General features: G+C 38.4%; 1 protein-coding gene across 1 annotated transcript in view; it reads left to right on the forward strand.

The window, feature by feature from the left end:
- Positions 1–1,100: 1,100 nt before the first annotated feature.
- The window catches only part of LOC108696411 (NXPE family member 1), a 34,612-nt gene continuing 21,002 nt past the window's right edge, over positions 1,101–14,710 (forward strand). The window contains exons 1-5 of the mRNA XM_018225743.2: positions 1,101–1,252; positions 1,479–1,587; positions 3,428–4,131; positions 9,965–10,026; positions 13,116–13,334. Coding sequence (XP_018081232.2) covers positions 1,116–1,252; positions 1,479–1,587; positions 3,428–4,131; positions 9,965–10,026; positions 13,116–13,334 — 1,231 coding nt within the window. The 5' untranslated portion in view covers positions 1,101–1,115. The remainder of the gene's footprint in view (positions 1,253–1,478; positions 1,588–3,427; positions 4,132–9,964; positions 10,027–13,115; positions 13,335–14,710) is intronic.

The following is a 14,710-nucleotide window of genomic DNA, read 5'->3' on the forward strand; positions in this document are numbered from 1 at the left end:
TTTTAAATCTACAGTTATTTTGCTGCATTTAGAGTCAGGCTGTTGCCTTGTGATCACTTTAATACTTACATAACAGTAGCCTATAATGTGCTTGTTGGGATGTGCTGTATACAAGAATATCATTAGTCTAACATTGAGGACACCTGCAGCTGATGAAACAGCAAAATGCAGTGTGATGTACTGTACCTTAAAACAGGGAGCAGCTCTAGCTGATGATAGCCCACATTAAGTTAACGCTTATGTATGGACCCATAGGGTTAATAAGCCCCTATGGCTTTAAATTCCTACATTTCTTGATCTCGATAGTTGCTGGGTATATGCCCATGTAGCTAGTTGTAATTTGCATAGTTGTAGTATTGGCCAGGAGGTGCTGTGACCACGTCCTGTCACACTTTGGTATAGTAAATGAGAAGAGGTGGATCTTCCTCTTTGGCTTCTGGTTGCTGACCCATCTGGATGTTTCCAGGGAGCCTGGGTACAACAAGGCCCAGTAAAGCCACATTACCCTAGAGCAGTGATCCCCAACCAGTAGCTCGTGAGCAACATGTTGCTCTCCAACCTCTTGGATGTGCTCCCGGTGGCTTCAAAGCAGGTGTTATTTTTTAATTCTGGCCTTGGAGACAAGTTTTTGTCTCCTGTAGGCTGTCAGTCCACATAGGGGCTACCAATAGCCAATCACAGCACTTATTTGGCACCCGCAGGAACATGCTTGTGTTGCTCCCCAACTCTTTTTACATCTGAATGTGGCTCACAGATCTTCCTTTTTGGCTGTTGGAGGCTGATCCAGCTGGGTGTGCCCAGGGGAGCCTGGGTACAGCAAGGTCCAGAAAAGTCATGTGCTCTAGAGGGACCAGTACCTCTAGACAGATAAGTCGGGGAGAAGGGACCCTGTGAATGAGGCTCGTCAATCGCAGGAATATAATGTTATAGACTCTCTAGGAGAGTAAGGCAGAGAGGTAAGAAAGAAAGAGCAGCTTTGTGCTCCAACAAGGAGGTGTAGCAGGAAGTAGCTTCCCAGGCTATACGATTTGCCTACAATAAAGGGACCACAGTGGATAGGGTGTCAGGCTTTAGGATCTCCTCCCTGACCACTTCACTGGGTGAGATCCAGGCCAATGTATTTCTGCCTGGAGGTATGCTGTACTGCCTTGACTACAGCCTTAAGGAATGCACCTGCATCTGTTTCTGAAGCTCTGTGTGAGCTACCGTATGTGTGTGCCTACATATATTCTGCAAATGCCTCTGTACCAATGTAAGTACTCTGTGGATCATTTGTCTCTAAAAAATAAAAGTGATAATTCCTCTCTTATGTTTATACACAATTTACTATAATAATAGCATAAGGTTGCTACTATAATTTAAAAAAGAAATTATTACTTTGTGTGCAGCATTACTTGCATTGTATTCTTCTGTTCTAGTATCATTTTGGGAAATTTCTCAACATCATTCTAATTCCTCAGTAAATTAATTTCTTTCAGAGCATTTACAATGTTAATGTCTGCTGTAAAGAATCCACGAGGTCGCCTGCTTCTTATTTTCTTGGCAGTCCTAATAACAAGCTTTGCCGTTCATCAACATTTTACAAAGGTCTATATTTTTTTACTTCTTTTATCTCATTAAAATTTTGGTACCAATATTGCTATTACTCTTATTATAGAACTGATGTTTTACACAATGTCCTTATCCTAAAACACATTTCAGTCTAATTTCCCTGCATGGTGCTACACACACACATGTACATCATTGGAGTATCAGCCTGTATTTTAATGAATTGCATTGCGAATTTTCATTACGCGCTGTGGATTTTCATTGCGCATTGCCCACTTTTAAGAAGTGCTTGAAGGTGTAGTAATCTTTTGGAGCAAACACAATAACTTTTTCAGTAAGGAGTTTTATTACATTCACTGCGCACTTGCGCAAACTATAAAATCGCAAACCTTTTTCCACTGTCGGAAGTGGTCGCTAAACAGTTTCCGGATCACAAAAGCTATATTAAATTTGCGCAAAGGAGGCATAACTTTTAATATTTTTTCTGTTACCGATTTTTATTACATTTTATTATTATTGATAAGGGGCATACACGCGGAACACTATATCAACTAGATTTCCCAACTCCTATACCAATGTTCCAATCTCCTCCTACTTAATTTTTTTTATTTATTACTCCAGGTATTAAACAACCATGTTCCCTTTTTTGCTGTGTGTGTGTGCAGAACTTATCTTGCCCAGGGAGGTGGAATTGTCAGAATAAATAATTCATGAAGTTTTACACCAAACTATTTTAAAATACTGAAAGAAAATGTAATTCTAAGTAGCTTTCCAGTATACATTGGTCACAAATTTTCAATGGTATTACAGTTATTTGCAAATGTGATTGCTACTGAAAGTGTAATCTGTGTGGCTATTATTATATTTATTACTCAGATTCCTGAAATAAAGTTGCAAGCTGGTTGATTAAAAAATGACCTGGAGAACTGTTTCCTGTTAGCTTGTTTTTAGAGAGAACAAATAGTGATCAACACTGCTTTCAGTTGCAAATACATTGACAAATTCCAGTTTACCAGAAATCTCCGGATTGCGGGAAGGTCGTCTCCCATAGACTCAATTTTAATTAAATAATTTTGAATTTTAAAACATATTTCCTTTTTTGGGTTTATTAAATGGATAAATTATTTTTAGCAGGCATAAGATATAGAGATTCAAATTACAGAAAGATCCCTTATCCAGAAAACCCCAGGTCCCAAGCATTCTGGATACCTTACCTGTATTGCAAAGTTACTTTGTATTGGACATTTTGTTTGTGTCTTCGTGTGTGTGTGCTGACCTCATATTTTGTGTGTGTTTGCAAGGCTTACAGGCAAAATTGCTTAAAACTATTTGTGACTTTACTAAGCAGTGAATGTTTTATTTTGACCATGTGGTTGTACTTTTTTTTCTGCTTGTTTAGTTTGCTGCCTTCTATAGATTACATTTCTGATGATCCAGCTAATCTGAGTAGAAATCTTAGTGATAAACTTTCTCTTAAGTGGTAATTTCTTAATACCTTTCATAAATATTTATAGACTTGTTCCATGTTTTGACATTCAAGTATGACCATTTCCAGTGACTGCCTTTCACAACAACCACAACAGCAGGATCTCACAATAAACCACTGAAACAAATCAAATGTTGTAAGCTATTTGCATCATGTTGATCTCTATTGTGAAACTGGGAATAGTCCTAAAATAGTTGTATCCCATTTCAATACTTTAGCTTTTGATTACTTATAATCTTCAACAAGTTTCTGAACATTTTAAATATTATCTCTGAATCTCTGGAAAGTTTTGCCCTCTATTTATATAGTATATCACTAATGTCCATATTCTTATTTCCTATAGAATTATTTTATTGGAACCTTTCATATTAATGTCACTTTTACTTTCTTCAGGTTTTACACTGTCACCTCCATTCTGAGCAATCCACAGAACAGTTTGAGGAGAATTTTAGTACTAGTGCAATAGAAGATGATGTCCCAGAACTAGAACTCATCCAAAGAATATCTAATATGTTTCCTTCAGTTCAATTTGATCATTTACACAACACATCTTGTGCCAGAAACAGCAGAGCTACTGTCATAAATGCAAAAGATAAGTATTGCATTGGAGACAATTTAACTATTGAAATTGTGATGTATGACTTTATAGGCAATAAAAAACATTATGGAGGAGACTTTATAAGGGCAAGAATATTTAACACCAAGCTTGCTGCTGGAGCCACTGGGAGGATTGAGGATTATAACAATGGAACTTACCATGTTTATTTTACCTTATTTTGGGAAGGACAAGTGGAAGTTTCCTTGTTACTCTACCACTCAAGTGAAGCCGTTTCAGCATTATGGAGATCAAGAAACCAGGGATATGGTCTCATAAAATTTATTGGAACTTTTGAAAATGGAAGTAAATATGTTACAACTGAATGTGGTTTCCAAGTGGACAAGGCAGGCGAAAAATGTACTTATGAAGATACAAAATATAATGAGTTATTTTACTGTACTAAACCAGCAAATCTGTCATGTGGGTCCTTAGCATTTCTGCAGTCCTTTAACGAGGATCATTCATTCTTCAGCAACCTTCAGAAGTCTCTCTTTAACAGGTACATTTACATGTTCTGGTTCTACTTAACTATAAAGAAAAGCACAAATGACATACTACAAAGTGAACACAAAGGCATTTAATTATTACAGGTATGGGGCCTGTTATCGAGAATGTTTTGGGCTTGGCTCTTCCTGTACCTTAAGTCTACTAGAAAATCATTTAAACATTAAATAAACCCAATAGGCTGCTTTTGCTTCCAGGAAGGATTAATTATATCTTAGTTTGGATCAAGTAAAAGATACTGTTTTATCAGAGAGAAAAAGGGAATCGTTTTTAAAAAAATGTGGATTATTTGGAGTCTATGGGAGATGGACTTTCTGTAATTCAGATCCTTCTGGATGATGGGTTTCCGGGTAAAGGATCCACAGATACAAACCTGTGTATGTCTGTGTATGGGTGCTAGTAGAGAAATACTTAAAAATAAAGAATTTTACTGCATATTCTACTACAGGACCAGTTTACAAAAAGTATCTTAGGGGCTGATTTAACAAAAATCAATTTAGCGTTTCCCCACGATTCGAGGAAAAATGCAGACACTAAAAATACACACAAGTATTTTCTGAAACAACAAATAGTTGGAATGTATGAACAAAAAAAAATTGAAAAAGTTGCCAAAAAAATACGCTGGCAGAGAAAAAAAGTGGTTAGTCTTGTGGTTTTTTCTTCGGCGCAAAGAAACACAAAATTCAAACATCGATCACATCATGTGATCCTCAGAGAATAGCAGTCTCTTGCTTTGTTATGCCCTATTTTAACTACAGCTCAGGCATGTTGGGGGTGTTTAAGTGCTCCTCAACAAAACTTTATTTACGCTGACATAGAAAAGAAAAGTGGATTTTATGGAAAACAAACAAGTGTTTTATTCCAAGTTGGCAAGGGCTACACCTCGAAATGGTCTCATTTTGGTTGTTGTAGTGCATCTCTTTATCAATTTAAATATCTCTAAATAAATTTATGTACAGAAATTAAATTATCTAATTTGGTTGGATTGTATATTAAAAGTATATTGTTTCTTATTAACATTATTTATTTAATATAATAATATTTTATTAGTTTGATTAATGAAGGTGTATTTTGAAAATGCTTACAATTATATTTGATATTACCAAAGGTGTATTATTATTTAATTTTAAAGCCCATTTTCAACACATCGCTAAACCAGATGATCATCCCCACATGCTTCAAGTCCACCACCATCATTCCAGTGCCAAATAAATCTTCAGTAACCTGCCTGAATGACTACCGCCCTGTTGCACTAACCCCAGTCATCATGAAATGCTTCGAGAGACTTGTGATGGCACACATCAAGAACACCCTCCCCCGCTCACTGGACCCACTACAATTTGCATATCGGCCAAACAGGTCAACTGAGGATGCCATATCTTCTGTACTCCACCTCTCACTAACTCATCTGGACAAGAAAGACAGTTATGTGAGAATGCTGTTTATAGACTTTAGCTCAGCATTCAATACCATCATCCCTCAAAAGCTGAGTGGGAAACTAAGAGAGCTGGGATTGAGTACCACTTTGTGCAATTGGATCTTGGACTTTCTGTCAGAGAGGCCTCAGTCTGTTCGTATCAGCAACAAGATTTCCAGTACCATCAGATTGAGCACAGGAGCTCCTCAAGGATGTGTTCTCAGCCCGTTGTTATACACATTGCTGACACATGACTGCATAGCTAGACACAGCTCAAACCACATCATCAAGTTCGCCGATGACACAACTGTGGTGGGGCTCATCAACCACAACGACGAGTCAGCGTACAGAGATGAGGTTCAGCAGCTGGCAGTCTGGTGCAGTGAGAACAACCTGTCACTGTATGTGGATAAAACGAAAGAGATGATCATCGACTTCAGGAGAACTCTCCCTGTTCACACACCACTCAACATCAACGGCTCTACAGTAGAGACAGTAAAGAACACCAAATTCCTGGGAGTCCACATCTCTGATGACCTCACCTGGACCACCAACACCGCCTCCATTACCAAAAAGGCTCAGCAGCATCTTCACTTCCTAAGACGACTGAAATGGGCCAGCCTTCCGCCTCCCACCCTCACAGTGTTCTACAGGGGCACCATAGAGAGCGTCCTGACGAGCTGCATCTCCATCTCTATCTGGTACAGTGGTGCCAGCTCTGCTGACCAGAAAAGTCTACAGCGGACTGTCAGAGCAGCTGGCAACATCATTGGAGTGGCTCTTCCATCACTGCAGGACATCTTCCACAAGCGCTGTGTAAGAAAGGCCTCCTGCATTGCACTGGACTCCACACACCCCTCACATGGACTGTTCACGTTGCTCCCATCCGGCAGACGCTTTCGCAGTATTAAAGCCCGAACAACCAGGCTGCGTGAAAGCTTTTTTCCACAAGCGATCAGACTCCTCAACTCACTGTCTGCCCTCCCACTACATTCCAGACACACTTGAACTGTGAACTTAACTTTGTGAACTGTTAATTTATTTGCACAATTCTAAAGGTTTACACATGTATATATCCAATTTCTGCCTATATATTGCACATTTCATGTTTACATATTTATTGTGTATTTTTTAAGTGCCTTTTTGTGATATTTACTAGCTGGAGCCACGTCGTCTCGTCTCACTGTATATTCGTATACTGTTGAGATGACAATAAAGTTTACTTTGACTTTGACAAAGAAAAAAATTCATGTTACACGCCCCATTGGTCAGCTTATTTACTGTAGATATTAAACTGGTGTCAGTGTCTGAAATAATAAGCGTATAAAGGAAATGATAATCTCCCTGCTGTCATCATAACACAGGTTGCAGCATATAAACCGTACTGTAAAAAGACAGGTGCAAAGTTTGCTCCTGTTCTAGTACCTTTATTAACTAATAAGCAGGTAGCAATTACAATTTATCTGTCGGAAAACACTTAAATGGGTGGTTCACCTTTAGGTTAAATGTTTAGTACATAATTCTAAGCAACTGTTCAGTTGGCCTTCTTTTTCCTTTCATGGATTTTGAACTATTTGCCTACTTTTTCTGTCCATCTTTCAAAGGGGGTCACTACCTCCATCAATAAAAATGCTCTCTAAGGAAACAGATTTGTTGTTATTGCTTACTTTATCACTCGCCTTTGTATTCAGGCCCTATGATATTCATATTGCTGTTTCTTTTTCAAATGAATGCATGTTTGCCAGAATAATTTGGACCCTAGCAACCAGATTGCTGAAACTGCAAACTGGAGAACTGCTGAACAAAAAGTTAAACAACTTAAAGGGATAATGTCAGTATTTTCAAAACGCATCAGTTAATAGTGCTGCTCCAGCAGAATTCTGCACTGAAATCCATTTCTCAAAAGAGCAAACAGATTTTTTTATATTTAATTTTAAAATATGTCATGGGGCTAGACATATTGTCAGTTTCCCAGCTGCCCCCAGTAATGTGACTTCAGTCACTTTTTACTGCTGTACTGCAAATTGGAGTGATATCACCCCCTCCATTTCCCCCACAGCAGCCTAACAACAGGACAGTGGGAAGGTAACCAGGTAACAGCTCTCTAACACAAGATAACAGCTGCCTGGTAGATTTAAGAACAACACTCAATAGTAAAAAGCCAAGTCCCACTGAGACACATTCAGTTACATTGATTAGGAAAAACAACAGCCTGCCAGAAAGCAGCTCCATCCTAAAGAGCTGGTTCTTTCTGAAAACACATGACCAGGCAAAATGACCTGAGATGGCTGCCTACACACCAATTTTACAACTAAAAAAAATTACATTTGCTGGTTCAGGAATTAAATTTTATATTATAGAGTGAATTATTTGCAGTGTAAACAGTGTAATTTAGAAACAAAAACTACATCATAAAAATCATGACAGAATCCCTTTAAAAACTAACAATAATAAAAAATGAAAATGAATTGCAAATTGTCTCAGAATATCACTCTGCATCATAATAGATGCATAAAAAAGATGCTAGAGTCAAATTTTTAAATTGTTATTCCACAGTTACTCAGCATTTTACAAGTTCCTTTTTCTGTAGTCAAGAATTACCTATAGGGTATGGTCATGATGTCATGGTTTTGGCATGTATCAATGATACATGATATTGACACTCTTTTAAAGGCATCATAAAGTAAACCACTTTAACTGGTTTCTGTAGGTTACTTGACTTGGGCAAACTGCCTTTAATAACATTAATCTGATTCTGACCAACACACATTTAACCTCTATCTATGAACTATGCAAAACTACATGCTTGCATACAAAAGATGCTAGAGCCAAATTTTTCAATTGTTATTCCACAGTTCATTGTGCATCCTTCTGTGTTGTGCTAACTTATGTGGCTCCTCCTGCCCTTGCTTTTCAGCAGTACAATGTTTTTATCATTTTAGTGACGCTCCATTATAAAAGCACCTAGAGTAGCATAGGGAATTTAACTAAAATAAAACATGGACATCATTTCTTATACTTTGCTACAAAATTTTTCAGTAAAAACAATTTGGAAAGAAAAAGGTAATCCTAAAAACACTGAGTTGCAAAATCACTAACTTTTTCCCCAGGCCAGGACCTGTCTTCCTTAAAGGAAATGTCAACCCCCCAAACGAAAATCTTATCAGTAAAAGGTCTCATTACATTCTTGAAATACTTGCCACTCCGGACACTGAAGAGCAAACAGGGAAGCTGCTTGGTTTCCTTGATCTCTCTGCATATCAGCACCTCCCTCAAGTCCCTCTCCCCCATTCCTTCAGAATTCTCCTTGGCACTTGGCATGGGGAGTATGCGCAGTTTGGGCCAGTTGAGTAAAGCAGACAAAAGAAATGTCTGCTTAGAGAGGTCAGACGGGAGGGGCAATGCACACATGCGCATTAGGAAAAGGGAGGAGGGAAATGATGACGTCAGGTCGGGAAAATGGCCACCAGGTGAAACTCTTAACGTAGTGGTGAAGAAGGCAGCAGTACAGAACATAGGATTGGAATTGGGGCGTGAAAATAATGCGGTTCATGTGGGTGTAAGGCACCCTATGCTGACACAATGTAAGCTGAAATAGGGTTGACAAATTACCCTAGCAACCATGTATTGATTCGAATGAGAGTGTAGAGTATGAATAATAGATTAAAAAAAAGGCCTGGATAGAAAGTAGAGAAAATTGTGTGCATTTAAACCACCTTGTATAACTTGTGTGAGTTGAGTGGAAAACACTTTGGAAACCCTTGCCAGGGGTTACATAGACATACAAGAAAAAATACCGCTGCAGCGCGTCTGACCTAATAAATCCAACTTTTCACTTTTTCCAACAAAGACGTGCTTGCAGCTGTATTTTTTTCTTGAGGGCCTAAATAGAAAGATGAGTAATTCAAAAGTAGCAATAACAATAAATGTGCAACCTTACAGCGCATTTGTTTTATATGGGGTCAGTGACCCCCATTTGAAAAACTATAAGAAATTAAAGATGAAGGACAATTGAAAAGTTGCTTAATTAGCTGTTCTATACCAAACTTAAAGTTTGCTTAAAGGTAAACCAGCCCTTTAATGATACACAACTGGGGGTACAGTCCTTTTCAGTACTTGCTGCAGGACAGGGACACAGTACAGAACCTCTCTAAACTTATCATACAGCACATGCCTAGGCTGTTACTTTTTGTAAAGTAGAGTGAATTCTCCTGGGGGAAAGGGTAGTGATATTGATCTGAGGGTTGAACCATTCATTCTCATTTTAATTTGCCTAGCTATTTTTGTCACTCAAAGTACTACTTGGTTACTAGGTCTCAGTGACCTGAGAAACCAGCTGGTCACTTTAAAGCCAAACCGGAGAGTTGCAGAAATACAACAGTTAAATACTGTGTATCTGTTTGGTTTCTAGAGATAATATGAGCGTTGAAATTGAAAAACAGTTCCAACATTTCGATGTGTCCAACTGCAGCGGTAAGTATTTTATAGCTATACAGGTTTAAACTATTTTTGCATAGATGCATAGTTCCTCAATGTTTTTTACTTTCAAGACTGTACAAAGGATTTAAATTCTTACAGTGAGTAGACTTAGGGGTTTTTTTATCAAAAGTCAAGTTGATATACTCGAGGCCATTTTTCAGCGGGCTGAGATCAAATAAAATGTTTTGATATTTATTATACCCCAAAGCTGGATATAGCTCAAATCTGAAAATAATCCAGCTAAAACCTGTCAAGGTCATGTAGAAGTCAACGGCAGAGGTCCCTTAAATCATTTGAAGATATTTGTAGCCTTCATGAAGTTCGGTGGGTTTCGCTCAAACTCAATCAATTTGACCAATTTGAGTTTTTTCTGCCAAAAACACGATCAATGCCTATTTAAGTTTTTCATCCCGACTGCACTTATTTGAGTTTTTTTCATTGAAGTTTTTTAGAATAAATTAGAAAACATTCATGATATAAAAAAACCTTTGATAAACAAACCCCTTAAAGTCGAGTGTAGCTAATAAACCTGGATTGTGAAACATGTATAGTATAATATAGCCAGTATAAACAAAAGGCAAAAAAATATGAAATAACTGGGCTGAAAACTATTGTGGTTTCAAATCATACTGCCAGGGGCCACTGTCCATGTGGCCTAGGAGAAAGTTGGTACTGGGAAACAGTCAGGACAGAAAAATGTTTGTTTTTTTTGCAAAAAGGACAGGCAAGGCAAATAAAATGATTGTAGGAAGGGTAGACAAGGGGCATGAAGAAACTGGTCATGGAATATACAGGAATTCAGAAACAGGCAGTGAAAAGGTCAGGATACTGAATTGCCGTAGAGAGACAATGTGAAACTGTGGATAAGGTTTGCCAGCCAAGAGATAACAACCTCTGTGACAAAGTCCTATCATCACCCTCCAACTTGTCTGTCACCTGCAGCAGTGGGGTCTGTGAAAGTTAAAGGGATACTGTCATGGGAAATAATGCTTTTTTCAAAACGCATCAGTTTATAGTGCTGCTCCAGCAGAATTATGCACTGAAATGATTTTTTTACATTTAATTTTGAAATGTGAATTGGGGCTAGACATATTGTCTGTCTCCCAGCTTCCCCCAGTCATGCGACTTCAGTCACTCTTTACTGCTGCACTATAAGTTGGAGTGATATCACCCCCTTCCCTTACCCCCCCCACAGCATCCTAACAAGAGAACAATGGAAAGGTAACCAGATAACAGCTCCCTAACACAAGATAACAACTCCCTGGTAGATCTAAGCACTCAATAGTAAAATCCAGGTCCCACTGAGACACATTCAGTTACATTAAGTAGGAGAAACAACAGCCTGCCAGAAAGCAGTTCCATCCTGAAGTGCTGGCTCTTTCTGAAAGCACATGACCAGACAAAATGACCTGAAATGGCTGCCTACACACCAATATTACAACTAAAAAAATACACTTGCTGGTTCAGAAATAAAATGTTATATGGTAGAGTGAATATTTGCAGTATAAACAGTGTAACTTAGAAATAAAAACTACATCATATAAATCATGACATAATCCCTTTAGCTATTTCCTAACTGCTGGCACTGGCTAAAAGTAGCATTCCAGCAAGCAACAGCATTCCTTTTGACAAAGCTCTGTCGTCAACCTCCATCTTTTCTGAAACTTGCAGCTAACTGCTTCCCCACAGGTTCTGGCTTTTTTTTCTGATATGAAGAACAAACAACTACATAACAAGAAATATGGTATAGTAACTACTGATCTTATTATTCAATTCATTAGGACTCAATACGTTTCTGCCACCTGCATTTAGGAATAGAAAGTTCTACAACACCTACTCCTACATCCATTCTGGCCGATTGGTTTATTACTTACCAAATATTTTGATAGGATGCAAGAGTAACTGTAAACATTACAACTGATATTTACATATTTTAGTAGGTCCCTTGTTAATCATCTTATTATTTTTTTTTTCATTTTGGTTAACTGAATGAAGTGTTAAGTTTTGTTATATTTGTAAATATATAGTTTCCTTGTAGTGTTATTGTGCTTTTGTTTTGCTTCAAGACAGCACTGTTAAAGAATAATCTGTAATTCTAAACACACATTTCCCACAACTGCCTATCAGCCAAATTACACCGTTCAATTTTATGTTAAAAAAAACAAAAAAAGGGTCCAGTGATGCTGTTGCTAAAGTCTTTAAAAAAATCTAGAAAAAAGTAAAAGATTCTGCAAATTGTCGCTGTATAATTGTCACATGTATTCAGTTCAAGTGTAACCTCAAGTTACTGCTGCTCATAGATTTACATTCTTTGAAATTGTTTCTAATTATAAAAGTGCACAACTTTTAAACCTGTCTTTATAAAAAAGTAATGTTACATTTAGCCTGGATGCAGGTTTTTTTTCAAGCTGTTAGTTGGTTTAGCTGAAAAGACACCTAATATATACTGTATGTATATGTATTTACAATCATTGAATAACCTCAACAATATCTGTGATATACAGAGATAATTGTCCCACTTTCAGAAAACAGTTTCATGTTGCGTAGCCTCTAGCATTTAACCTTGAACATTGTATGAGCTTTCATCAGGATTACTTCCTTTACACCAAAAACTGGCCCTATATCCTGTTTATTTTAAAAAGCTGTATATTTCCTTTTAAACCATGTACTGGTAAATGAATTCTGACGGAGGATTATAAATTGGCCAAAAAAATTAGAGTCAGATGAGTCTATATCACAGTCTAAGGAACTACAAAATGCAGTCACATTTGATTACAGAAATAAAGTTCTACCAATAAGTAGGTATAATAGACTCCACATAAAACACCAAGACACTTTGCTTTTTTATAATAAATACCTTACAGCAGGACTTATTTGTAATTGAGTCCACAATTACTTAAAAATGCTTAGTCATGGCTTAAAAATACCTAATCATGGCTTATAAACATTTGTGATCAATACATTTGAGGACTTTTTTAAGAATTAAATTAATTCATTACCTTTTTGTTTTTCAGAATCAAATCTGAGTTACTATGGAAGGCAATGTCTGATGGTGCTAATGGTACTAATTCTTATGTTTACAGTTATCAGAGCATTTCCTCAAGCAAAATGCAAGGTCGGCATTGAATCACCATATCCCAGTGGTTTCATTCTACAGGATATATGGACACCTTTATTCTGCAGGCTCTCTTCCTTTCCAAGCACAGATGATATAAATTCTTGCCTTACAGACAAGATGATATATCTGCTGGGTGACTCCACCTTGCGGCAGTGGTTTATACACTTGGTTAATATGCTGAAAAGTAAGATTTTCGTTTTTATGCTGATATACAAACAAATAGTATGCAAAGCAACTTCCATATATGTCAATATTGATGCAAATAAGTGACTCTCTTAGTGAACGTTTTGGCATTGGTGTACAAATAGCATCACTTTCAGCATGTGTCAATAATGCCATTAGAGTCAAATTCACTGTATGCAAGACAGTTGATGGTATAGGTGTGTAACGCTATTTTGGGCTTTATCAGACCAACGGATTTAATGTCCAGCTACTGTATGTCTATAGAGCATGGGTTACATTTGACTTTAACACTTAAAGCGATACTGACGCATTCCTATAAAAATCCTAGGAACGTCAGTATCAAGAAAATGCTGCACCCGGTTAGTTCCCCTCAAAGCCCCCTGTAAAGCCACCCCCAGCCCCCCGCAAACCTGCATTCACCCGACCCTCCAACACTGCTAAATGATCTTCTGTACCGTTTCAGTGACGCTGGGCTGGAGGGCAGCGCAATCCTTCCATAGGCTGATTTGGAATGAAAAAAAGAATTCAGCCTATGGAAGGATCGCTCTGCCCTACTTTGCAGGGGGGCTTTGCGGGGAACTATTCCGGGTGCAGCATTTGCTTGATACTGACACGTTCCTATAATTTTTATAGGAACATGTCAGTATAGCTTTAAGGAAGGGCCTTCGCTAAGTGGAATAGGTGAAGGTATTGTATAGTGCAACTACAACTCCCAAAGGCTACTGCAATAAAATGAGAAGGACGACAGGAGGTTCTTACAGTAAAAGCTTGCAGAAAGCAGCTTGCAGAAAGCTAGGGCAGTAAATCAGAGACAGCTTAATGTGGTCCCTGCAGATGTAGTCAAGGTAGTACAGCATACCTCCAGGCAGAAATCCCTCAAAAGTGGTCCAGATCCCACACAGTGGAGTAGTCAGGGAGAACAATCTAAACCTGACACACTATTCACTGCAGTCCCTTCACTGTAGGCAAATCTTATAGCCTAGGGAAACTACTCCCTGCTCCTTGATGGAGCACAAAGCTGCTCTTGCTATTTACCCTCACTGTCATACTCCTAGAGAGTACTATATTTATTCTGTCTCTAACTGAGCCTCATTTACGGGGCCCCTACTCCATGATTGCCCCACCCCCTAGCAAAAAATCATTGAAGTGACCTGGAGCTGACTGCAGGAAGCAGCTTCCCCAGCTCTCCCCTCCCTCCTGCTAACAACTCCTGGACGTTGCCCCCCCCCGCGCGCGACAAAATCTTTGAAGGGACTCGGCTCCGAATGCAGGCAGCAGCTTCCTGGCTCTCCCCTCCCGCCCGTTCAAGAGCACATGTGCCTGCCATCGCAGGTGGAAGCTGACCCCAAACTATAGAGAAAGCTGACCCCAAGGTCC

The sequence above is a fragment of the Xenopus laevis genome, chromosome 7L, assembly GCF_017654675.1.
Source record: "Xenopus laevis strain J_2021 chromosome 7L, Xenopus_laevis_v10.1, whole genome shotgun sequence".
NCBI lineage: Eukaryota > Metazoa > Chordata > Amphibia > Anura > Pipidae > Xenopus > Xenopus laevis.